The sequence below is a fragment of the Simochromis diagramma genome, unplaced genomic scaffold, assembly GCF_900408965.1.
Source record: "Simochromis diagramma unplaced genomic scaffold, fSimDia1.1 OVJJ01000216.1, whole genome shotgun sequence".
In the NCBI taxonomy this organism is placed as follows: Eukaryota; Metazoa; Chordata; class Actinopteri; order Cichliformes; family Cichlidae; genus Simochromis; species Simochromis diagramma.
The window spans coordinates 12,220,110-12,246,385 of NW_024386883.1; the positions used below are offsets into that span (position 1 = coordinate 12,220,110).

Here is a 26,276-nt window from a genome sequence, read left to right on the forward strand (position 1 = left end):
TTTATTATAGAGGGTGATGTGGTATGTAGCTGTACTTATGTCAGCAGAGCTTAATCACTCTGTTAGAGAAGGTGCTTTCTCTCGCGGTCTCTCTACAGTAACCGGTGCGGAGGGTGGTCCGGATTAATCCATGATGGGAACAGTTTGTTCAGTGATCTGCTCTCCAGCTTCAAAAGTGTTAAATTTGTAGCCAGTCACAGTGCCACCCTCCAGCAGACCACTGCGAAGTAATTGTGCTTGCACAACTGAGTAATAGAGAATCTCCATCATGTATCTGCACACACTGAAGGATCTAATTTTTCTTATGAAACAGAGTCTGCTCATTTCATTTTTGTATACAGCTTTTGTGTTGGTCTTTCAGGTCAGACACCCACAACACTAACATCATATCCCAGGATAGACACAGGTCATGTAGGATGTAATTATTTTGCAGATTATTTGAAATGTATAGGACTTGTAGACCATTTTTACATTCAGCAATTCTTATTTCATTTTATATTATAAGCACAAAATGTATAGGCTACATCATATTATGTGCATATGACTAGAAGGATAAAGTCCTGGCAAAAACGAAAAAATAAAATTATCAAATTATAGTTAACTGACTTATTATTCTTAAAGTTTTGTTGTCACATTTCTGCATTTCTTGACAAAAATGGTCAAACATCTGATTTGGAGTTTGTCCACCAGTTCTTATTAATATGGAATTTCCCCAGTGATTAAAAACAGTAATGTACAAATGTATTCCCTTTGACTTATCACTTTCAAAACAATGATGCTGGATTTTTCCCAGTTGCATGCAAGGACAAAACAAATAGCTCGGAATTCATAGAAGTTGTAAGGACACTCAGTGTCAAGTCTAAATGTTTCCAGTGCTTGACTGTTTAATCAAATGCAAAAAAGGTGAATTAAACTACATTAACCCTATTATAAAGATGAAGCTTATTCCCAACTAACCAAGGTTTATGTGTGGTTGTTTTTCCATACAGTTATGTCCAAAAGAATTCACCTGGGGACAAACTATAGCATATTCTTTTAAGATAAGATAAGATAAGATAACCTTTATTAGTCCCACGTGTGGGACTAATAAAGTGCTTTAACTTAGATTAGAGGATTCCACCATACGTTAGAAAAAGTATCGCAGGTTGTATTTCACGTGCAATTAAATGAGCAGCTTCTCAAAAAATGCACAGTGATTGTCCATGAACTCGATGATGTTTCTAGTACACTGGAAAATCCTGTGCACCGGAGGAAATGCCACGTGTAAATACTGCGCATGCCCGACAGTTTCTACGTTGATCCTGCTGGGTGATCCCAGCTTCCGGTGAAAGGGGAGAAGTGTCTGACACGATTACTCTGACCAGGCCCATCGTTACTCACCCGTAGATAGCCGAACGGGTTTTTTGATAATGGCGATGGGCTTGTAATCGTCAACAAGTCACCTAATCAACTTTTTTTTTTGAGATAATAGGAGACGTCGCCGCGGACGACGCTTTGAGCAGGCTACGCGCCGTCAGAGCTACAGGTTTAAACGTTACCCGCGACTGTCAGCCAGCTAGTTAGCCAGCTAGTTAGCCAGCTAAAGTCGTAGCTAGCTTTTCGCCAACCAAGCACCTCTAAATTAGATCCTGGTGTCTGTTTCAAGATGTCAACTGCGGGGTTCAATTCTCAGAATGGGACTGGGACAGGGCAGACATACGCAAATGGTGAGTAACTTTTATTAAATATATTTACTTCAAGGCGAAGTAGCTAACAGCTAACTGGCTTTTCGGTAGTCACAAACGAGCACTAGCGGCACTTCTTGGATCTTGTGTCTGATGCTAGTTGTTAGCTAACTGACTTGCTTAGTAACACTGTAACGATAGGTAGCTAAGTAGGGGACGACCTGTCAGGTGTAGAGCTGAGGTTAATCTTGATCTATGCTACCTTGATGACTTAACGTGACCAAAATAGTTTCTTTCTTTAAGTTACGCTATACATACACATTTAGTTAGTGTTTGAATGTTTGCTACTTTTCCTTTGTCGAGGTGGCAGCCCAACAGGTTGATTATAGGACTCATCAGGCACCATAAAATTATAGAGACAGGTGTTCAATTGTCCGACCTTTCTCCACACAACATAATATAATATACGTAGATATAATGCGAGCTCGTTGATAACTTGAAAAGTAATTGTTTTTTTCCTTTCATGCTGCTGGATTTGTCTGAACCTTTTTTCCCTTTTTTTTTTTTTTTTTTTTTTTAAAACTCCCGATGTAGTTTTAGTGGCAGTGAATAAATACATTTGCTTGTTTACTAGTTCTTTCACTGTTGTGCAATACGGATTTTCAGCTGGCTTAAAAGCTCTGGCTTGTCTGCGTCCTGCGTTTTTCTGTACATGTGGCACGTTGGGGACCATCCAAATATGTTAAAGCAAAGCGTTCCCCAGCCTGAAACAGATAAATGTCTTAATTTCAGGTTATTCATATCCTTTTATGGTTTTCCAGTGGAGCACTGATATTTCACAATCAAATTAGTCTGCACTTGAAATAACTTTCTTGTTCTGTGCAGACAACAGCATCCCTAGGTCATAATACCTCAGCTCCAATTCAAAAGTTGTAAATGAGTACACGTGATCTTGGTCATTTTAATATAGCATTGTTTTTTTTCCTTTCTTTTTCTTTTTTCTAATTGCAGTTCAGTTAAAAATACAGCAGTGGAAAATAAACAATGCCAATTACCAACAAGAAAAAAAACCATCAAGCACATCAATAAAGCTGGGTGGCATGACTTGAATAATATTTGTTATCCTGGGTTATCTTTATGCGAATGAAATGTTAATGTGTGAATATGGAACTTTGTTTAAAAAATGTTTCCATATATCAGGTGTAATTCCCATCACTTATGAATGGACAGAAATGTCATATTATAATGCTAAGCTTCGTGTATAAAGACTAAAGGCAGTTATAAGGAAACTGTCCATTACAAGCCCCTGCATATGCTCATAGGTGAGGGTGTGGTTTGTGTGTGTGTGTGTGTGTGTTTTGTTGTTGTTGTTGTTTTTTTCTTGACTGATTTATACTTTATTCGGTATCATTATCATATACCCAGTTATTGTTAAAGCCAGAAGTTGCAGTGGACTAGACTCAAAAGGCTTTCCTGACTGCCTTACTAGTATTCAAGTTAAAGCTGACAGTCTGCGCTGTCTCTGTATCTTTGGTTCATTTTCTTGTCTTGAGTATTAGTATTTCTGGCAGCACAGGGTTGAACTTCTGAAGACAATTTAGTAATAATTTCATTACAGCACTTACCCATGGGTCATTCTCCCATTTAAACTGAAATTATTAGTTTTGTGTTTGGAGTTAAACAGCACCAGTACATTAACAGCCTCACTATTTGAACTTGCTGTCATAAAGTGGTCCTTAGAGCTGCTTTCATTATCTTAATCATTGTAATGCATATTTACACCCTCAAGTCTAGATTCACATGGGTTGTATTTTCCAACTCTGTAAGTGAAGTTTTTCTTGTTTTACCATTAGATGCTTTTTGTTTTTTTTACTGGAGCGAAAGGTCTGATATCACACTCAGCACTTTATGATTTCTGACTTTCTTAGAATTTCCCTGCTCTTAGAAAGGGCATAGATTACTGGATTATGTTCCGTCATCTATTTTTGCATGTTGAGAAAAGTTTTCTAATCCCTTTTCACTCTGCTGACTTAGCTCTGCTGTCAGTTATAAAGTAAAGGAATAAATGCATAGTAGTGAAACTGCTTGCATTACATAATCGTTTAGGCCACAAATGGCATCACATTGATATTGCAAATTAAAGTGTGCTGATTAGATCATTCTTGGTAGTTTTCGTCCTGCTTTCCTTCCTTCTTCCTTATAACTGTTCATTTAGAATTTGACATCTGTTTCCTGTTCATAACAAGATCTTACATCGCCTATTGTTATTAATGTTTGACACTCTTGAAACTGAGATGTTTGTGTTACATTTTTAGCCTAGTATCTGCACAGTAAACATAGCATTTTAATGGTGTACAGGTGTCAGCTTTTATCACTGCTGTGTTCAGTAAGTAAGCCTGAAACCCACTGTCACTGAGGGAAAATCACAGCAAATTAAATCCAAGTAAAGAGATTACTCCTCTGGGCTGTCGGCTCATTGGTCATTTGATGCATCCGTGTGGTTTTCACTGCCAGCACTGTGCCATCTGTTTTTCATATAAAAACATTTAAAGCAAGTGGATTGCCTTAATTAAAACACACTTGAATCTCAAACAATAGCCCCTAGTTTGAAATCCATAACATTGCTGGTTACATCTCTCTGTAACGCTAAAGGCTTTACTGCTTTTGAACCTAAGGCTAAATTTCAGATATAACTCTTATCCTACATGACAATACTGTTATTTAAAGAGCTGCAGCCATTGTGAAATGTTGGCGAGTAGTCAGGCAGATCTTTTCCCCTAAACAAAGGGATTGAAATAAGAGTTTTTATAAAAAAATAAAAATGACATAAAATTAACCAGAGAATTAAATGATTTTCATGTCTGATTTTAATTACTCAAAGAGGAAACTGTGAGAAAAATGTATTAACATGTCTGTATTTATCCTCCTCTGGTCTCCAGGTCCATCACAGAATCCTGTTGCCCTCCAGCAGCTACCAGGGGTTAGTTATGGGATGACTAATCAACCACCATACAATCCAGTGCAGGCCAAAGCTCCTGCGCCCCCTGGCCCTGGACTTTACCCAGCTGGGCTATACCAGCCTATTCCCCCAGTTAGCTCATATCAGCCAGGCCCACCACCCACCTCCTACCCATCTTCTGCAGGCCAGCCACTGTTGCCCAGGCCTCCAATGGGAGGTCATCCATCACATACCCCTCCTCAGTCTGCCAGCCCCAGTCCTGGTCCTAGGATGCCAATGCCTCCTGCACAGGCAACACCACCTCCTCCTTCTGTGTCTTCTAGTAGCTACTACCCCAACCCTCAGCAGCCCATGACTCCAGCATGGCAGTACAACACACCTACACCACCACTGGGGCCAGCAACCTCCATTAGTGCGCCTCCAATGGGCCCTGTGGCAAATCATGTGAATCCAGCTGCAACCTTAGCAGGGCCATCACTGCCATCATCAGCATCTTACAGCTCAGCAGCACCACTACCACCACCTCCCAACATGTCTTACAGCACTACCCAACCCCCGGGCCCAGGAATGCCTCCCACCTCTCTGCACGGCTATACACAGCCAGGTAAGTACATCAAGGCATATAACAAAGAGATACTCAGTGTTTCCCCACACATAGACTTTACGTGGCTGGGAAACCTGGATAAACTGACAGAGACATAATTTTTTCTTGCAAATTATTTCACAGTGTTGTTTTCATCCAAAACAACATTATGATTAATATATAAATTGACAATCCCATCAGTCTTATTTCGAATGTTCAGGTGCTATTGACCTATAGTCCTTTGCGTCCAGTTTTTCCATGTTTTCCTACAAGTGAGTTGGTTAACTTGCTCTTGTCTCTTGTGCCTTTTATACTTGAGCTGTCTTGAGCCTCTTGCCCTATAGTCCTTGCTCTGGTGTGGAAATCTGCTGGTAGAGTGCCACTCTAACCAGCTGCCACAAGTGGAAAGCTAAACTCATGAGGATAAAGGGCATAACAAGGCCTTTCTCCACCTATAGCTGGAGTCTGTCCTTACGATGAAACTGATTGTTACTGTTATTTCATGTAACCAAATACATATGGTATTATTTATTATGTTATTGGAAAGGGCATATACAGTGGTGTGAAAAAGTGTTTGCACTCTTCCTGATTTCCTGTTCTTTTGTATGTTTGTCACACTTTCATGTAAAGGTAACACAAGTAAACATAAAATGCACTTATTAAATGAAGGTGTTTGTTATTAAAAAGAGTAAAAAAAGAAAAAAGTAAAGCGATTACCCCCCTAAACCTAATAACTGGTTGGGCCACCCTTAGTAGCAAAAACTGCAATCAAGTGTTTGCAATAACTGGCAGTTAGTCCTTTAAAGTGCTGTGAAAGAATTTTGGCCGCTTGTTCTTACAGAATTGTTGTAATTCGGGGCGATCATGGCTCAAGAGTTGGGAGTTCGCCTTGTAATCAGAAGGTTGCCGGTTCGAGCCCCGGCTTGGACAGTCTCGGTTGTTGTGTCCTTGGGCAAGACACTTCACCCGTTACCTACTCGTGGTGGTCAGAGGGCCCGGCGCCAGTGTCCGGCAGCCTCGCCTCTGTCAGTGCGCCTCTGTGGATAACTGGTTGTGTAAAGCGCTTTGGGGTCCTTAGGGACTAGAAAAGCGCTATACAAATACAGGCCATTTACCATAATTCAGCCACATTGGAGGGTTTTCAAGCATGAACCATCTTTTTAAGGTCATGTCACAGCATCTCAGTCAGATTTAGGTCAGGACTTTGACTAGGCCACTCTAAAGTCTTCATTTTGTTTTTCTTAAGTCATTCAGAAGTGGACTTGCTGGTGTGTTTTGGATCATTATTCTGCTGCAGAACCCGAGTGCACTTTAGTTTGAGATCACGAACAGATGGCTGGACATTCTCCATCAGGATGCTTTAGTAGACAGCAGAAATTATGGTTCCATATACCACAGCAAGTCTTCCAGGTTCTGAGGCAGTAAAACAGCCCCAGACCATCCCACTACCACCACCATATTGTACCGGTGGTATGACAATTTTTGCCCAGTCTCTTCATTATTGTTGAATCATGATCTCTGGCCTCAACAGAGACACATGAAGCCTGCGATTCTTTAATGTTCTTCTGGGTTGTTTTGTGACCTCCTAGATGTGTTCTCTATGCTTTCTTGGATAATTTTGGTAGGCCGGCTGCTCCTGTGAAGCTTCACCAATCTTCCAAGTTTTCTCCATTTGTATATAATGGCTTCAATAGAGTCCCAAAGCCTTAGAAATGGCTTTGTAAACCTTTTCAGATTGGTAACTGTCAGTGACTTTGTTTCTCAGGTTCAGACCTTGGCATGATGTGTTGTTTTTGAGGTCTTTTAGCCTGCTTCACTTTGTCAGACAGGTTCTATTTAAGCGATTTCTTGATTCAATAGGTCTGTCAGTAATCAGGCCTGAGTTTAGTGAAACTGAATTCAGCTTTCCAAAAAATGTGTTTAGTGACAGTTAATTTATGTTTAACAAGAGGAGAGGTTACTTTTTCACATACGACCGGGTAGGTTTGGATAACTTTTCTCCCATCATCAGTGAAATCGTCATTTAAAAAAATGCATTTTGTATTTACTCGGGTTATCTTTGTCCAATATTAAAATTTGTTTGATGATCTGAAACAAGTGTGACAAATGTGCAAAACACTCGGAAATCAGGAAGAGGGCAAACATTTTTTCACACCACTGTATGCACTGTTCAGTTGAATTCTGTGTACAACACTGAACTTCCAGAGGCCACTGCACTAACCCAATGCAATTTCATTTTTAAAAAAGATGTAATTACACAGTGGTGAGGCAACAATTCTTAGTTGTTGCAAATGAAACCATAATGATGCCCCCTGTCCTGGGGTCAAATCAGTAAATAGATGAATCATCCTGTCGGGTTTCACTGAAAGCACTGAACTTTAACCAATTATTATCATACAATTATTGCCTATTTAATTACTTGAAAATATATACTGTAATGTGTGTTAATTTGGCACTGTTCCTTTCTGGTATCTTTTCTGTGGTGTGATTGCTTTAATTTCTCCCTGTCATTGTCTTCTTTCATTGATATGTGTTGGAGATATGCATATCTAGAATGCTGATATGTTGGAGCTGGACATTGCCCTCTGTTCCTACACTGAACATGTTGGCCTGCTGTGGCCTCTGGCTCCCTCCCAAGCACAGAAACTCATTTAGTCTGAATACAAAGTTCAAATACAAACCATATTGTTTCTTATACTGAATATAATTTAGCTTTTGGGACCACTTTTACTTTTTGGCACAGCCTCTGGTGATAATGATGAAAAATGAAAAATGCACAAATTAATGCTGTTGATATTAACCAGTTGCACTCATTTGTATCTCAAGGTTATTGGTTACATTTTAATTTCCTGTGAGGGTTAAGGGTAGCCTTCAGTTAGCTCACAGCGGTAACAAAAAACACTCATAAAGAGTCTTAGTAACAGGAAGTGGCTTTGTTACATGATTTAGCTTGACATAAATTGGTTGTGTAATATGTGACCACAGAGGCAAAGTGATTTCACAAAGCATTTCTGTAATTTAACCTAGATTTTTTTTTTCCCATTTGTTTGTTTTAGTGCAGTACTTGCAGAGGTCAAACGGTTGCTTTGAGTCTTTAATTTTTCAGTCAACTTTGATTTAAAATTGCCCCATCAGAACTATGTGTTGATATCTTCTTCTTCTTCTTCTTCTTCTTCTTATTATTATTATTATTATTATTATTATTATTATTATTATTATTAGTGAAACATTTTCTGTAACATTGAAAACTGTAAAGGAAAGTTGTTTTTTTTTTTTAAAGTTCTTTGTCTATTTATGCTTTTACTACATAAATCAGTTTTTGAATAAACTCTGTATGGGCACAAAGGGCATTTAGTTTAAGTGGTAAAAAAAAAAAATGCTTGTGATCATGAAATTGGGTTTTGTTCTGTTGAGTTGCTCCAGTCTGCAAAAGCATACTTGAAGCCATTTTATGTCTATATACATAATGAACCTGCCAAACTACATTTTAAAACTTCATTAAGGATGGATGTTATTAAGATTTTCTTCATATAGGTCAGGTCCTTTTTTGTTTTTGTGTTGTTTTTTGTTTTGTTTTTTTTGGGAAGAAAAGTAGGAGGACATAGGTTTCCAGCATCAGTGCAACTATTGTGTTATCTCCCACAGTGTGGAACAAAATCTTTGCTTTGCAGTGTGAACTGTTAGAAAACCACTGCAGTGTTAATAAAAGGAATTGAGATGATCAGGCATAAAACTCCAGTGGATTGGATTTGGTCCTAGCTATCAATGGAAACCTATACAGCCACTGATTGTGTGTGCAACCTATACAGCACATGCACACACAAATACATCCGCCTGACAGACAGTCTAAATCCTCCCCAGGCATCCCTAAAAAAGAAGTCTAAACAAATCCCCCCAAATCATTAAAGAGCACTGAATGTGACTGAATCACTAGACTAGACTGTAATTGGTCTGCAGTGCTTCTAAGCCCAGTTCTAACAGAAGGTGTGCCACTTTTTCTGTGAGGCGACAAAGACATCATGACATCATGTTAGAGCTCTTAGAAACATCTATCCTTTTAACATCCGATGGCATGATTTGATGGTGCAGTTATTCTCATTAAACTAAATTACACATTTCTGACACACATCATAATTACTAATAACTTAATGTATTTAGTAATCTTTGTCGATGTCTTAATTCACTCTAATTTGGTGATACAGGTCTCTACTGCAGCGGTTTTAAAGTTTCAGATACCTGACCAAGTCATAGACAAAATGATTAAATTCTCACTAGTCATTCTTCTGACTAAATATTTGCTCCTAATTTGTGTCTGTGAACCTTTTATATTTTTTTAGTTCATTGCTGCAAACACCTGCTCTACAACAGTAAATATTACAAAAATTAAATAATAAGTGTTTAGGTGGATTGTTTTAGTTTGGAGTGTCTCATATTAATGCAAAAAAACAACAACAACAAAACAAACAAAAATTGTTTCGTCTTGGCCAGACCTGTTGTAAAGGAGGTAATGCTGTCTAGCAAATTGATGGAGTTTAACTTAAGTAGGTAAAACGGGACTCTTTCTTTAAGACAGAAAGCAAATGTTGCCCACCCTTAGCATACAAGCTTAGGAAATTGCGTAATTAACATAGTAAAAGAGTAAACATACTTGCTGTCTTCAGTCATCACTAAGTTCATCAAGAAGTGTTTGTTTGGGCACAGACAGTCCTGAACTAGCTGGTGTGTTAGTACAGATGAATTCATTTGTGCTCTGAGGTTAACTTGCTGTAGGTTAGTAGCGCCACCAGCTGCTGTCACCACAGCCTGGAGCTTAGTGCGGTACAGTACACTCTGATGTCTTGTACATGATAGCATGTTGGAGTTGTTTTACATAGACTGCAACCTTGACATAATTTTAGAAGTGATAACTGACCAGCTGAAAGCTGTAACATGATGTCAGCAGATTCACAGGGATGATAGAAGATGTTGCTAAAGTCACGGCTGTGTGCCAGAGAAACAAGCTACACTGGTTTCTGATTAATTAGTCATTTATTAAAGAGAAGAAAAGATAAACATAGTCATTGATTCAAGGCTTTTAATTTTAAAGTTTTCCAGTTCTCGTGTCAAAGAAACCTCACAAATTTTTTCACATTTTGTATGCAAAGTAATTAACTCATTATACACTGAATAGAGGAAATCATGACAAATTACAGTCTTTGTTTCTCTACAGGTGTGGCACCTCCACCAATGAATCCCATGGCGCCCCATACATACCAAGGCCAGTCAAACAGGCCTGCTTATGGGCCTCCACCTACAGGTCCAACACCTGCAGGCCCACCACCAACAATGAAACCCACATCGCTTCCCACTGGTCCTCCAGTGGCAAATGCCACACCACCACCACCTAAAGCAGATGGTATGTGTAATCTTTTTATAAGTTTTTTTTTAAAACACAGAGCCCAGATCTCAGCACATTTGGAAACATTAGAATAATCATTAAACATTTTACTCCCACAGATGTGATAATCGTGATATTTAATGACTGCATATCCTTTGTATAAGCCAACGTGTTATTATCTCTCTATATATTTTTTTTTCCTGATCACCTTCCATTGTTTCCCTCCCTCCGCTCCTTCCACTACATGCCAGCTCAGTGTGGGGGTGTTGTTAACAGCACTTTTCCCCCCACTGAGCCCGACAGCCAGGAGGGAGATATTGAATGTCCAGGTGTGGCAAAATCAGTTTTCAGCTCTTAGATGTTGTGTCAGTGCTGTGCTGCCAGTCCTGTCTCATCTGTACAGTTCTTGCTTGTATCTCTGGATGCACTATTGAGCATATACAGAGGTTTCATCTCATAGTCTTAAAGAATAATGCATATAAAATGAAAACTAATCTAGAGATATTGTAATGGCATTCATAGTAACTCTGTATCTTTTTAGAGCTTAACTGAGCATCCATGGAAACAATTATTTCTTGATGGTGTGTTTTACCTTTTCAGTCATCTAGGCTCACCATGTCTCCCATGTGGCTCAACTTCTAAATATTAAAATCACCAATGTAATAATACTTCCCATGAACATGTTTAGTGTCTCTTTAATTTGCGTCATCATTAGTATTGTCATTGTTTTGACCCTTTTTGTAGTTCATTTTGTTCCATCCCTGTTGTTTGTGGTTGGCAAAGTGCCGCTTAAATTATTCATATCATGTCTGTGTTTGCTTTGAAACAGGAGCTGTGGCTGGCAATGGCCCGCAAGCAACAAACAGCTATAATCATCTTGACAACAAAATGGGTAAGGCGGTTTTCTGTGCACACACCAGTCACATTTGCGGCCTTTGCAAATGCCTGTCCTTGCATTTTTTGACGAATATGAGGCATTTCTACATTTTATTGTACAATCTTTAATTGTGTGATGTACGTCTTGAATCCCAACTGGATTCCCTTTTCAGTACAAATATCTAAATATTAACTGTCACAAATCCCACTGCGACTGTCAGCTCTGGTGAACAGTCTTTTATTTTCTGTTTTTTCCCTTTGGTTCCATACCAGCAGGCGTCTCGGAATTTGTAATATACTTTTCATATCATCAGCAAATCCCATGAAAAGAACAAAATCCACAATAAACAACTTCTGCTAACAGCCATTGTTTGTGTAGACAAACATTAAGTAGCTTAAGCCTATAAAAACACATTCAAATCCTCATTACCACGAAACATTGCCACTGGGTTTTATTTAAGTTGGTGACTAATATGCCTTGCTGCTGTGTGTACCTGTCAGCCACAGAGCTTCCCATTTTTAGTGATGTCTGTTATTTGAGTTCTCATGTAAACCTTTGTAAGTGTAAATGTTTTTAATGTTACTGTTTCTTCCATAGCTGGCCCGACTCAGCCTGGACCACCCGGTCGGCACTTGGGCCACTACCCTTCGCTCCCTCCTGGGTACCAGAACACCTCAGCTCCCCACGCCACCCCTCCCATCCACCCTGCGATGCAAGCCGCCACGCAGCCTTACACTCAAGCACCTCAGCCATATCAGCAGGTGAGCCTAAGGTCACAACCCAGTTCCACATAATTTTAGAACACTTTGCATACACAGTTTGTTTATTCGATTTTTCATTGACTTGCACATGAATGCAAAACACGTGCTGGTTATATGGAAAGGAGAATAACCAAAACTGGGTTGCTTTTTTCACTGTTGCATAGGGTTGAACTGGTTATAGAACTGGAATGGCTAAACAAACTTAGGTGAATTATAGTAAAGGGCTTGTGAGGGAACAGTTTGCAACCAATGCTTAAATCAATTTTAAATTAATTTTATTTCAAGATACAATTTTAGGAAAAAGCACTTGAACACGTGTGGACTTCAAAATTCTCACATTTATTGTGTCAAGTAAATATTATTAGACTATTAGGCTTAATGTATTTTTTTGTTTGTTGTTGTTTTTTTTGTTTCAGCCACCTGGTGGCCCGGGGCCAGCTCAGCTAAGCCCATCATTAGCAGCCATGAGCCTCCAGTCCAGCACCCCGGAGGCCCTGAGAGTGGTCAACCTCCTGCAAGAGAGGAACCTGCTGCCACCGGCTCCAGTCCCTGCCCCGACTCCCTGCCTCACCCAGGACCTGCAGAAACTCAACTGCAGCCCAGAGTGAGTCATAATCAACAAATTTTCCGTGTTGTTGCATTTCTTGTCTTTCATTGAATTGATTGTGTTTTTAGCTCATACAGCTAGTAATACTGTAAATGATCTCTGTTTAGTTTTTATGTTTTTAAACTCAAAATTATAAATGGTTAAGAAATGCTTTGATTAAAGTGGGACATTAATCATATCACTGTTTCGTGTTAAGTGCACACAGCCTAAACGCTGAATTTGTCACTCTGTGTGCTTCCAGAGTTTTTCGCTCTACACTGACCAGCATCCCTCAGACCCAGTCTCTGCTCAATAAAGCCAAGATGCCACTGGGCTTGCTGCTTCACCCATTCAAAGACCTCTCGGTAACGTGTCAATTTATTATTGAATGTTCATTCTCAGTCGTCAGTCAGTTTAACTGGGTCAGTTACTCCAACAGCTTCCACTGTGAACCTCACCTGCAAGCCAGCAGGTTTTCGGCAACAAGTGCTGAGTCTATCTTTCGTTTATTTCAAAGCAGAGAACATTAATTACATGTCATACACATCACCACAATCCCAGCTGGAGATTTGTTACCCGGGGCCTATGTTTACTATCATTACCACTTTTATGATCAATCCTGAGTGTGAGGAGACAGCACTGATTTCTGTCCTCACATTTAAGTAGTTATACACATAATATTGGTGACACATAGGAGACAATTTAATCACAAATGTGTGTAGTCATTATCATGTATCAACAATTAGAGGTGTAGGTTAATGGCTTTTAGACAGAGGGTGGCGAGGTATTTCTGTCTGTTTAGAAAAAAGGTCTGCTCTATGTGAAACGATACTGTGTTACACCCAAAGCTCAGATGTCTCCGTTTTCTCCCAGCATTCAAATCTCTTTCGAAGCAGTGACTTATTTTGGTTATTTACATGAATGCAGGGTTTGCAGTATTATGCATTTGCACATGTATTAATCATTTCACGCACTAACACTTTAAGACGAATTTCTCTCCATATATCGCTGTCATAGCTATGTCATATGGTGAGAATATTTATAGACTGTTTATGAATATAGGTTGCATGTATTAACTTCTGTTTTTGTCTGTTTTTCTCTAATCTGAAGTGGATAAGAATTTGTCTTGATCTTAAACGCTTCCATGCATTATCACTGGGTCAAACCTGGCAATTGGCACTTATCACACATTGACAAAAGACTAAATTATAAATAAGAGGATTGCATTGAATAAAATGTAGCGTTAGGATATTGACTCTTTCTGCTGCTTTAACTCTGGTTCCTTTCCTGCTGCATGTCTGGTTTGAATGATAAAAGTGCGGTAATGTCTCCCTTCAGTGGAACAGACTTTCCTCTTTACTTAGTGGCACACACATGCTTAACTCAGAGTGAATGAGTTTGTTCTGTGTCTTTCTGGAATAGGTGCCTCATTCCTCTGGCTTCTTCCTTAAACATATGCCTGTGACTTATAGTTCATTAAATGAATTTGCCACAAAAATCATATATATGTTACAGGAGCTAATTGTCTAATCTCATTAGTGGTGCTTTTAAAAATGAGGCATTCCCAGAGCCATTTTTAAACGTTTCATCCTCATATAACACCAACATATAACAGCTATATTATCTTTAAAAAGATGCATGAGCTGCATCAAATTTGTATTGGTTAAACAGTGTCTTCCTAACAGCTGTTTATTTCCCAGTAGGGTTTGACTTAATACACCCCCGGGCAAAGTCTATCACAGCGACTACGTTTATGTTTCCCTGTTAATTGAGGACACAAATTCCAGAGACATTTCACAGCTTGGACAGCAACAAGAAACGTCTTTATTGAAATGCCATTTAAAATAAGCTGCAAACCAGATAATGTTTGCCTCGAGGCTCTCGTCTCACCGAAGTTGTTTCTCATCTGCTTTTATAAATACAGCAGCTTCCTGTTGTGACATCCAGCACGATTGTTAGGTGTCGGTTCTGCAGAACCTACATCAATCCCTTTGTCTCTTTCCTGGACCAGAGAAGGTGGAAGTGCAACCTTTGCTATCGGGTTAATGATGGTAAGTAACAGGAGAGGTTTTTTCCACCCACAGATTAAGTATAAAATAGAGAATAATGTCACCTACTTTGGAAAGAGGATTTTGTTAGAGTTTATATGTGTTTTCACCTCAGGTAGAGGATCTGACTCAGTACTAAAATCTCACTGGAAGTTTTGTGTGTTTGTGTGTAGTTCCAGAGGAGTTCATGTACAACCCTGTCAGCAGATCATATGGAGAACCACACAAAAGACCTGAGGTCCAGAATGCCACCATTGAGTTCATTGCTCCTTCAGAATACATGGTAGGTGTTTAACATTGCATCTGTCACCAGTTAAATCCATGCTATTATAAAACTGGCATTTTCAGAGTGATGTAAAATTGAAGAATTATGATCTGAAAGCTGAGGGAGATTTCAAAGATGGTGGGAGAGGTGTAGCCTTCTGCAGTGGTTACTTTAAGCTTTTAACTTGCTATTTTAACCTGCTAAATTAAATTCTGAGGGTTGGAAATTGTGCAGTCTTCTGTGTACATGATAGTAATTTTGTCTATTTTTATTAACTCTGCTTTAACTAGCTTGTGTTTGCCCTGATTTTGTTCAGTTGAGACCACCCCAGCCTGCTGTTTACCTCTTCGTTCTGGACGTTTCCCACAATGCAGTGGAGACAGGCTACCTAAATGTGTTCTGTCAGTCACTGCTGGACAACATCAATTCGTATGTACAACCTTTAATTTTGATTCATTAGAGTCCTTTTGACAAAATAGCCTTTTAAACAGTAATTTTCTGTATTTAGTATAACATCAAGCATTTAGGCACGCAGCCTGCTTCTACAAACATTTGTGAAAAAATGGGTCGCTCTCAGGAGCTCCATGAATTCCAGCATGGTACTGTGATAGGATCCCACCTGTTCAACAATGAGGCTTATAGTGCACAGAGGTCGCCGACTTTCTCCAGTCATTCGCTACAAATCTCCAAACTTTATTTGAACTTTAGATTAGCTCAAGAACAGTTTGTAGAGAGCTTAATGGAATGGAAGAATGATCAAAAGTTCCCATAAATACACTGCTAAACCGTAAAGAAAGCCTTCCCAGAAGAGTTTAAGAGTTGTTATAGCTGCAAAGGGTGGGTTGACATCATATGAAAACCTATAGATTAGAATAAAATGTCACCCAAGTTCATATGCATGTGAAGGTACACGAGCGAATAATTTTGGCAACATAGTGTACCTTATTTTCTGTCATACACTGTTCTGGTGGACGATACTCATATTAAACACGTACAGTTAATATTTGCACATGAAGGTTGATCCCTTTTATATAGAGCCACTGGGATCTATGGAGTTGTGACTAAAGAACAGATATCTGTTCAGATGGTTCAAATAATTTGTGTAGACTTAAAAAATCTCCATAGATTCTTATTTCTTTGAAGTAAGGGGTTTTCTCTTTACAAAACTACCCCGTGGGACAAACTTGACCCCCTGGCAGGCTGACTCTGACCACCTGTCTACATATTTGATCAACAGATGGTTATTTTCTGTAATGTGCAGTAACACGATCCAACATAATATCTTAATGCAAGGATCTTAATTTGGGTCTTTGCTAACTTCGATGAAAATAGGTTATCCCTGACACATAAGGGCAAGCTTTACTGAAGTGTGTGTTTATGTGTCCTAGACTTCCTGGAGACTCACGGACTAAGGTAGGCTTCATCACCTTTGACAGCACCATCCACTTCTACAACCTCCAGGAAGGACTTTCCCAGCCTCAGATGCTAATCGTGTCTGACATAGAAGGTGAGAGGCAGCTGACGGCAAAGGCCACACTTTCATTATCACAGTAACTTGACATCAGCTGTGTGCCCACTTGCTGCAGGAATCGAGAACCAGCAAACATATAAGGTCACAGACTTACTGGCTCACTAAACATGAATGCCATGTTGGTAAATTAGTACATTTATGTTTTTTCGCCTTTATTTTAAGTGAAACTTTGTAAAAAATTGTTGCAATACATGCAGTGACTCTATTTCTTAATGAAACCACTTTATGGTTGCTCGCCTGTTTGATTTATGGTTGTCATTACCTACTGTTATATTTGTTTAAATAATTACGTTTTGTTCTCTACAGATATCTTTTTACCAACACCAGACAGCCTTCTAGTAAACCTCAATGAAAGCAAAGAGGTCAGAAATGCACATTTTGTTAAAGTCCTGTGTTGTTTAATTTATAAATGACTGTATTCTGAAACTGAGATTCAGTGTAACAGTTTACTATGTGTTTACACTATGTAGGAAGTAAAATTGATTGCTGCTTTATATTCATATCCGTTTTCTCTGATTAATAGCGATAACATGTCATAAAAATATGACTCATGTCCACCCATTTGCTTTTCAGCTTGTGCAGGATCTGTTGAAGAGCCTGCCAAATTTATTTGAGAAGACGATGGAGACGCAGTCCGCCCTGGGTTCAGCTCTGCAAGCAGCCTTTAAGTTGTTGTCCCCCACTGGAGGGCGCATGTCAGTGTTTCAGACGCAGCTGCCTAACCTCGGTGTTGGGGCACTGCAGTCGAGAGAGGACCCCAACCAGCGGGCATCTGCCAAGGTAATGAGAGAAGTGTGCTGAATGGTATACAGCGGGATTTAAATATAACCAACAGAGCCATTGTGTTATATGTAGACACCAGTTGCCATAACTATATTAAACAAAGTAAGTCTTAATGACTAGTGTTTCAAGTCAGTCATAGAACAAAAATGGACATGACGAATGTTTGACAGCTAGTTTTAAACTTTTCTAGTAAATGCAAAATAAAAGCAAATTTTTTGGAATAAGATCAGATTTATTGTAGAAAAACTAACTTTTCAGAGACCGGGAGAGAGAGAAGATTTACATTTTTATGTTTAGAGTTGATTTTGGTGATCTTAAACCAGAGGGTTAAATCAGGATTAAAAAATGTCAGCTTTTCCACAAACTGTAAAAATTTGTTTTACTTTGGACGACTTTTGAGTTGTTGCTTTACATTGACACTTTATGTTCATGGTGCTATCTGATGTGCATTCCTTTCAGGATATCCAGCACTTAGCGCCGGCGACAGACTTCTACAAGAAGCTGGCTCTGGACTGTTCCAGCCAGCAGGTGGCTGTAGACCTGTTCCTGCTCAGTGCTCAGTACTGTGACCTGGCATCTCTTGGTAAGTCTCACCTCAATGGACTGGAGGGGGACAATGGAGGGAAAAGATGGATGCAGTGGATCTTTTATTGTTTTTATCATGTTAACCTCTTGCTTAAAAATCCCCTCGTATTCCTAGATTTTAAAACTCTTGAGTGGTAAAAACGTTAAGCACAAAAATATTTGTTGTTAATGGGGGGAAATCTGATTACAGAATCGATGCTATCAGATTTTATTTCTTCCCTAACGAGATGGAAATTGATAGAAATTCTTAACCAGTCTGTTTTTTCAAAACTTTAAAGCTTTTTCTCTCCATTTCTGTGCGTTCTCTCTTTATTGCAGGATGCATATCCAGATATTCAGCAGGGAGCGTTTACTACTACCCATCCTACCACCACCAGCATAACCCAGCTCAGGTTGAGCGCTTCCAGAAGGATCTGAAGAGATATTTAACCAGGAAAATTGGCTTTGAGGCTGTCATGAGGATACGCTGCACCAAAGGTCTGTGGGCACAAAAGAGCTAAAGATGATTGAGTGTTGAATAGACGTGAAGGTTACCGTTGCAAGATGTTGTTTATAAACTGTTTGGAATTACCAACTCTGCACTAATTTGGCATAAAATGTGGTCTATTCATCATCATCCAAGGCACAATTAGATAAACACACTTGTAATAGTAATAATAATACAAATAGTTTTGATTTTCACTCAAAAATCATTTTTAGAAATCCTGATAATTGGTTCAAAACTTTTCCTTACAGCGATAAATTCCCAAATATGGTTTCAAGTTTCTCTTTACATGTTTGATTTATTGGTAAAAGTATTAGTAGTATATGCTTACTGTTGCTAACACCAAGGTCTTTGTAGCCCTGTATTTGCTCATCGTGGAAATTGGACATAAAAGCTTTAACTCTGAGTCATTATAGAGAGGAAAACACATTTGGACTCATTCATGGTTTCTGTTTTTTGGCTACCTTTTAAGATAATGCAGTCCAGTTTAATTGATTTTTATTTCTCTCTGTTCCTATGCAGGTCTGTCCATCCACACGTTCCACGGAAACTTCTTTGTGCGCTCCACAGATCTGTTGTCCCTCCCCAACGTCAACCCAGACGCCGGCTTCGCAGTTCAGATGTCCATCGAGGAAAACCTTGATGACATGCAGGTTGTCTCTTTCCAGGCTGCTCTGCTTTACACCTCCAGCAAAGGTACGCATACGCTCACTTAGACGAGCCTGTTGGGTTCCTTATCTTTTTGCAGAATAGTGTTGATAAATGGAAAAAAACATCCATGCAAATAGTGACTTAGGAATATTATTATTATATAAGATGGAACTACTTAGTGTAATTTTATCGAATGAAAAGCAGATGTTATTATTTACACATTTTTATATGCAATAAATGGGTAGAACTAAAATAAGTTTAAATAACATGAATGGTCCCTTACAGGAGAGAGGAGGATCCGCGTGCACACGTTGTGTCTCCCTGTGGTGAATTCTCTGTCGGATATCTTTGCTGGGGCTGATGTTCAAGCCATCACTGGGCTGTTGGCTTGCATGGGTACGTGCTAAACTGTTTTCTAAAATTTCACATGAGATAATAAAGTTTTACAATTATTTTGTTATTTGTTACCACTCATACTTAATTTTATTTGGTCAGTTTGCACGTCTCTTTTGCATACTTAAGAGTTATTACCAGTTATGTTTGTTTTGACACTTGTATATAATAATTGTAGACAGAAATGTGAAAGTGAAGTAACAGTGTGAGAGCTTTGTCTTCACCAGTTGTAAATTTCTGGATACGTGATTGTGTGTTTGTAAAATCTGGATAAACTTGGATTTGTGGAAAGCATAACTAGGCGATTATTCTTCATTGTCACAGTTAATACTCTTTTAATTGGCTGGATCCTAAATCCTCACAGGGTTTTCATCGTCTTCGCTGTTATAAGCACTGACAGATGGTGATGAGTGGTGACAGCTGCGGTGTCCTAGCGACCATTCTATAACCGAGCATTCAAATCTGTGCTGGCTCATCTGATGTTAACTTGGAGAACAGATACTGATATTATGTTTCAGAAGAGTTTATTTCATTTTAATCTTATAACAATCAGGTGGATCATGGCTGTTTTAGCACTGTGACTTCAAATGCATAGTAAGACGCAGCCATGCCATGTGAATGATGATTATCAACTCACAACTGTAATATACACAAGGCTAATACTCAAAAAGATTTATACCCACTAATCTTTATGCTAAGCTCTGCTGGGAAATATAAGCATTTTTTACAGGTCATGTCACAAATGTTAACATCTCAAAGACGGACGTATTTTTTCATTTTAAATTAATAGAAAATTCATTTGGTAGTTAAATGTCCTACTGCATAAAATTGGGTCACTTAGCAGTGTTCAGCATGTTTTTCTTTCCCCCCTCTGGGTAAGTAGATCAGACTTTTACTGGCCCACCAACACAACTGTCGCTTACCCACAAGAACCAATACAGCCACAAGCCTGCAGGTCATTCATTCTGTCAAACACAAATTTATTTAATTTCCTCACACTGAATTCACATCATAGTCTCCATTGAAATGTTATTAGAAGAGCATTACTATGAAGGAAAATAAGTTTTTTGTAAAGTCACACATATTGTGAATTTTAACAGTAACAATTTTGCTGTTAGGTGAATTAGATTAGCAGATAAAACCCTCATTTGATAATAAAATTTTAATGAATCTTTTTTTAGAAAGTTCATCTTTTAATCACACAAATATTTAGTTTACCATATTCTGGTAAAGAGAATTATTATATTTCTGTTTCAGTTAAATTATTTAAGAAAGGTTCATAAAAGTCTGATTTAAAAAACATTGTTTGTCTTAAAAAGTGTAATTATTGAGGTCTTGATCACAGATTTTTTTTTTTTTTTTTACGTTTTGAACATGGTCTAGGAACCGCGCCCCTTATATTACAATATCAGACCTAAAATGCATGATTGTCTCATAACTGGTGTGAGACTGGAGCCTCTTTTAAACTACTCTGGTAGTCGGTGTTGTTTGTAGAGACAGCCCTTCTATTTAATCCCACAAATATCTGCCTAAAAGTTCTTAATGTCCCTCTCCACAGCTGTTGACCGTTCGGTGACGGCAAGTCTGAGCGATGCAAGAGACGCAATGACCAACGCTGCTATCGACTCGCTGATGTCTTACCGGCAGTCTGTGTTGACAATCCAGCAGCCTGGCCTGCTGGTTCCGGCCTGCCTCAGACTCTTCCCGCTCTACATTCTTGCGCTGCTCAAACAGGTTGGCTGGTTTACACAACTGCTACACTGCCATTAATCTTTTCCACTGACTGATTTTCAACCTTTCCCTGTGCTTAAACGTACCTTTGTTTGGTGTAAAGATCGATCTGCTATATCTATTTGCTAAATTCACGAATTTTTATGAACATTAACACTAACTGGCTCTACTTCCAGAGGCCTTTCTTGAATACGCCACCACTGAGTCGTTATTGAAGGTTTTTGGTGTGTTTATATGTGCGCTTTGCAGAAAGCCTTCAGGACAGGCACCAGCACCAGGCTGGATGACCGGGTGTTTGCCATGCTTCAGCTGAAGTACCAGCCACTGGCCTACGCCATGCTGATGATCCATCCTGCTCTGTACCGTGTCGACGACCTGACTGACGAGGTGAGGAGGATGAATTTAAGTTTCAAAGCCCTGTGTTTTATTTCTTTTTATGCGTAATGCGTAGTTTTAAGATTACATGACTGGACTAAAACCATTTTAGGAAGGATTTTATTTATTTTCAGCTTTTCTTCATTACTAAGTGATCTTTTCTTTTCTCCATCTTCAGGGAGCATTAAACATCAACGAGCGGACCATCCCTCAGCCCAGACTGCTGCAGCTGTCTGTGGAGAAGCTCAGCAGGGAGGGAGCTTTCCTTATGGATGCTGGAATTGTACGTTTCAAGATGAGCTCTTAGAGCAAGCTAACAATTTTCAATGTCGGGCAAAATTACAGCTTGGCATTTCCCGTCCTGAATGTCTCATTTAATTTATTTCCTACATTTTTCCTACTTATTTGCAGCAGTGCTAAAGATTCTTTAGATGGCGCTTCTTTCTGTGGCTGTATGTTAAAAGGTGCTAATATTGGCATAGTGAGAGAGATTTCCTTTTCTGGAAAATGAGAAATCACTGAATTGTACATTTTGTATCACTAGTGCCTCTTCTCTGTGTGACTTATGCAAATGTGTAGCTCTGTGATGAAGCCTTACTCCAGCTTTCTCCATGACACTAATCATTCTCCCCCCACGCCTGATAATAACTTGTACACTCAACATTTTACATAACCATGTAGCACAGTTCTAGATTAAAAACATCAGTTATGAGCTTTGCTGAGCTGTACTTAAAGGTGTTCAGCTCTTCAGTCACAGTTCTCAGTACTGTAATCTTCTTGCTCTTCAGTTAAAGATATTTAAATGAACCTCATTCTCTTCCCAAAGGTGATGTACCTGTGGATTGGACGAAACTGCCACTCCAACTTCCTCACACAGGTCCTAGGAGTTCCAAACTACGCTGCTGTGCCTGATAATCTGGTAGGATTTCTTACTTTGGGTCAACTGCTCTATCTCTGTAACAAGACTTCTCAAAACATGCAGCCCAGCTACATTTCCATATGTTGACGCCTTCCCCTACTTGCTGATAACAAAAACTGTTGCTGTCCTCTCACAGTATTTGCTCCCGGAACTGGACACCGCAGAGTCTCAGAGAACCAGAGCTTTCATTGGTTGGCTGAGAGATCAGAGGCCATTTTTCCCCTCCCTGCATATCATCAGGTGGGACCTCACTGGGTATTAGAAAAGAATGAATTAAGTTGCAAAAGTAAAAAGTGTGCTCCCTGGTGGTCTAGCTAAGAACTGTTATAAACTACCGATACTTTTTGTAGTGCTGTCAGTTTTTCCCACACTCTTCCACAGGTAAAAGATCAAGATCAGTTTATAGCTTTATCTATATAACAGCTAAAATCTCACTATAGTAACTGTTTTTTATAGGATGATGTGTTGACTTAATGTTTTCTCAGGGCATATAAGACTGTTTCAGACTTGATCTTTCAGAACCCAGCAAAACAAAAGGGTCTAAAAAATACAAGCCACCCTGTGCCTTTAGGATTATAGCACTTTAACGCTTATGATACTAACTATAATGTACTCAAAAAATAAATAAATCAAGTAAGGCAAGTGGCTAATGAGGGTCTGTGTTTCCTGTTGAGGCTGATAAGTAAAGACAAAAACTGTAGATGATCTCTTAAACCAATAGACCTTTTTGCTATCTGTGTAACAAGCAAAGAGGTTTACAAAGCAGCATCGAAAACCACCTTACAGTAGCTTTGGTGGGTATGGAGTTGCTGCCTCTAGTTTGCAGGGCAGATATTGACTACTCACTGAGCAGTTAAGAAACTGAAAAGTGTGGTGCAGACCACAAACAGAGACCGTTCGCCTTCAGTGTAAAAGTTGCTAATTTTGAAACGTGTTGGTTGTACTGCTGATGCACAGCTTTTACTTTGAAAGCCCATGGTCTATGTTTCTGGTTTGCGTCACACTTTTTTTAACTGGTCAGTAAAAATCAATTTTTCTTTCACGACTATTGATGGGAAAGTCCCAGACGGTCATCAACAGGCCTCCTAACCCTCCTTTATAGTACAGACTTCATGTTAACAAAATAGTAAAATATAGGCTTTGCAACTGTGCTATGTTGAAGGAAATGCTCTGAAAAACTTTAGCATCTCCTCTTCTTCCCTGTTAAAATGAATGAAAGTATCTTAAATTGCACATCTTTAGTACCTGAATATGTAGGAGCAATCCCAACTCACGTCTTCTCATTGTGTTCTTATTTCCCACCCATTATCATGTGACTCAGGGACGAGAGCCAGCTGAAAGCCAGCTTTATGCAAAACATGATCGAGGACCGAACAGAGTCGGCCCTGTCGTACTACGAGTTCCTCCTTCACCTCCAACAGCAAATCTCCAAATAATCTTCAGTGTGGCTGCGGAGACGAGGGAACATTGAAGCGAACATGTGCGTCAGTGTACGTGTGCGAGTATATATGTATATGGTGTGAGAGTGTGTATGCGTGCGAGTGAGACTACACTCAAGGTCGCTTCTTGGTCCTTCTTCAGCTGTGGTCCACCATATCTCTGAGGGGGGGAAACCCGAGCTGAACTTAACACGAGGCATCAGCCCAATCAAGTCATGTGACGAGGATGTGACAAATAATTGGTTCTGATGCTTATTGGGCACTTTTGAACCCTGCTGAAGAAACAAGAAATCCAGGATGATTATTGTGTCAATGATCGAATGAATCAGTGTTTATTCTCACAGAACAATGCTGTCTAACTGAGGCAGTGCTCAGAAACAGTGCGGGAAAACAGATGTGTGAAGTGTTTGTGTTTGGAAAAAGCACAGTCTTTATTAATAAGAGTCAAACATATGTACGTACGCTTAAGACTAGTTTATAAGACAGGAAGGAACCGGCAAAAAGACTGTTTTGTTTTTTGGGTGTCACCTGGAGTATTTGTACACACAGCAGCTGAGCTCTAACAACACTCTAATATTGTACCTGAAGGAGAGAGCGTGTGCTTTTTATTTGACAGTCATTATACTTGTGTGTTGAACAAATCTGTAGACTCTGTTGTTTGAAAGCCTGAATTTTAAAGGTGTTTGAAGGCAGATCAGCCTCGTTGCCGTCGCTGCCTCGAATGTTTGGATTTGGCAGCGGAAGGTGGTTTCATCGGTCTGGTCTGTCGCTCATCTTTTCGCTCTTTCTATCTGGACATTCAGAACACCTCTGACGACATTGCTGTTCTGTTTGTTTGTTTCTTTTTCTGATTGTTTAATTTATGAGACTCCCAATCTGATTAAATTCTATAATTGCCTTGTATGGGAACTCACTTTTTATTATTAAAACCTCTGTTTAAATACAGACTCTATATATGAAATATTTTAATATAATAGGATATGGGAAATTCTTTAACACAGACATAACAAAGCCATTGTGATCTTTTAATCATGCTTATTGATACTTGTATATTAAAAGATTGCATTATATAAAGGTAAAGACATGCTGATGATTTTAGTACAAATAAGGTGAAATGACGCTAAGAAAATAAAATGTTGGGACTTTTTAAGTGTAGTTTGTGTTTTGGTGGGTGAACAGTGTTTATTCTGTGAACACAAAGACTACAAAAGACAACATGGACCAAATCAGTCGATATTTCTCTTGAATGCATTTGAATCGAAATTTTTTTTTTTTTTTTTTTAATTTGGTTTGGTCTCATTTCATACAGTTTGTAATCTATGTATTATATCAACAAAAATGTATTTAGGAACAGACAAATATGTTTTGGTCTTCATGCACAAGAAAAATTGTTTTTCATAAAAAAATACTGATGAAAATAAAAAGCAGCTTTGTTTTTGTACAGAGTTAACTTGCTGAGGACTGGATGTCAGTCACATGACTACAGCTAAAATAACACCACTCGTGAGTGTGGACAGAGTGGATTAAATCAACAGATGTAATGCCACTGGCTTTTTAGAATGACCTCACCTTTCAACAAGAAATTGAATTAATTTAACACCCAAAAAATAAAGTAGAAAATAATACAAATTTGACTTGACCTGTGACTTCTCTTCTGACTTACATGGACAACATGAATAGACCTTGTCTTTGAAACTTTAAAATTGGTTGGAGGGTGGGTGGAGGTTTACCTGTTAGTTATTAGCTGTGTCTTGAGTATAAAGTGGATCCTCAATATTGGCTTTGCCCCACATCTATACACTGTTCAAAAACAGTAGCAGCACTGATGAATTTCTACCTCTGTATCGTCGGTGTTTGTGCGCAGGATCTCAGTCTCAGTACTCATGTTGAAGGAAAGTAGACTCATTTTAGGTTTTTTCTCTAATCTGAGAGGCTTCTCTGATTCTTCTTGACCCACTCTGTGTTCCCCAATTGTACAGGCATTGTAAAAACTAAAGTACACACTCCTTTAATTCTTAGGCTTCATGTAATCAGGATGTAACAAAAAATCATTTTGTCCTTACAGGTTCTAAAATGATTTAAATACAACCTCAGATGAACATCAGCGTGACATGAAATAACTTGAAATAATTATTTTCCATATGACTTCTGGTCCACTCTTCTTTACAATGTTGTTTCAGATTATTGAGGTTTGTGGATATTCACTCCAGTCAGGTGGAGGCCTGGGCTTTGAGGCACTCAGTTGGAAATTTGTTCTGGGGTCAT

General features: G+C 39.0%; 1 protein-coding gene across 2 annotated transcripts; it reads left to right on the top strand.

Annotated features, from left to right (window-relative positions):
* The first annotated feature begins 1,307 nt into the window (after positions 1–1,307).
* Positions 1,308–25,640, top strand: sec24a (SEC24 homolog A, COPII coat complex component). Of its 2 annotated transcripts, none has more exons than XM_040032295.1 (23): positions 1,308–1,706; positions 4,604–5,227; positions 10,416–10,601; positions 11,413–11,475; positions 12,058–12,221; positions 12,638–12,825; positions 13,070–13,172; positions 14,732–14,858; positions 15,029–15,138; positions 15,437–15,549; positions 16,509–16,627; positions 16,958–17,013; positions 17,225–17,431; positions 17,894–18,017; positions 18,338–18,496; positions 19,026–19,199; positions 19,440–19,550; positions 21,106–21,281; positions 21,528–21,665; positions 21,832–21,936; positions 22,480–22,572; positions 22,709–22,812; positions 23,894–25,640. In XM_040032295.1, the coding sequence occupies exons 1-23, from the start codon at positions 1,646–1,648 to the stop codon at positions 24,006–24,008; spliced, it is 3,420 nt and encodes a 1,139-aa protein (XP_039888229.1). In that variant the 5' UTR covers positions 1,308–1,645; the 3' UTR covers positions 24,009–25,640. The 2 variants fall into 2 exon arrangements, with proteins under 2 accessions (XP_039888229.1, XP_039888231.1); XM_040032297.1 differs by having other exon boundaries at positions 14,735–14,858.
* Positions 25,641–26,276: the final 636 nt, after the last annotated feature.

Coding starts and splice junctions, on each gene's coding strand:
- sec24a (XM_040032295.1), top strand. CDS start 1,646: ATGTCAACTGCGGGGTTCAATTCTCAGAATGGGACTGGGACAGGGCAG. Junction 12,826..13,069: donor AAACTCAACTGCAGCCCAGA/GTGAGTCATAAT, acceptor GTGTGCTTCCAG/AGTTTTTCGCTCTACACTGA. Junction 17,432..17,893: donor ACCAGCGGGCATCTGCCAAG/GTAATGAGAGAA, acceptor CATTCCTTTCAG/GATATCCAGCACTTAGCGCC.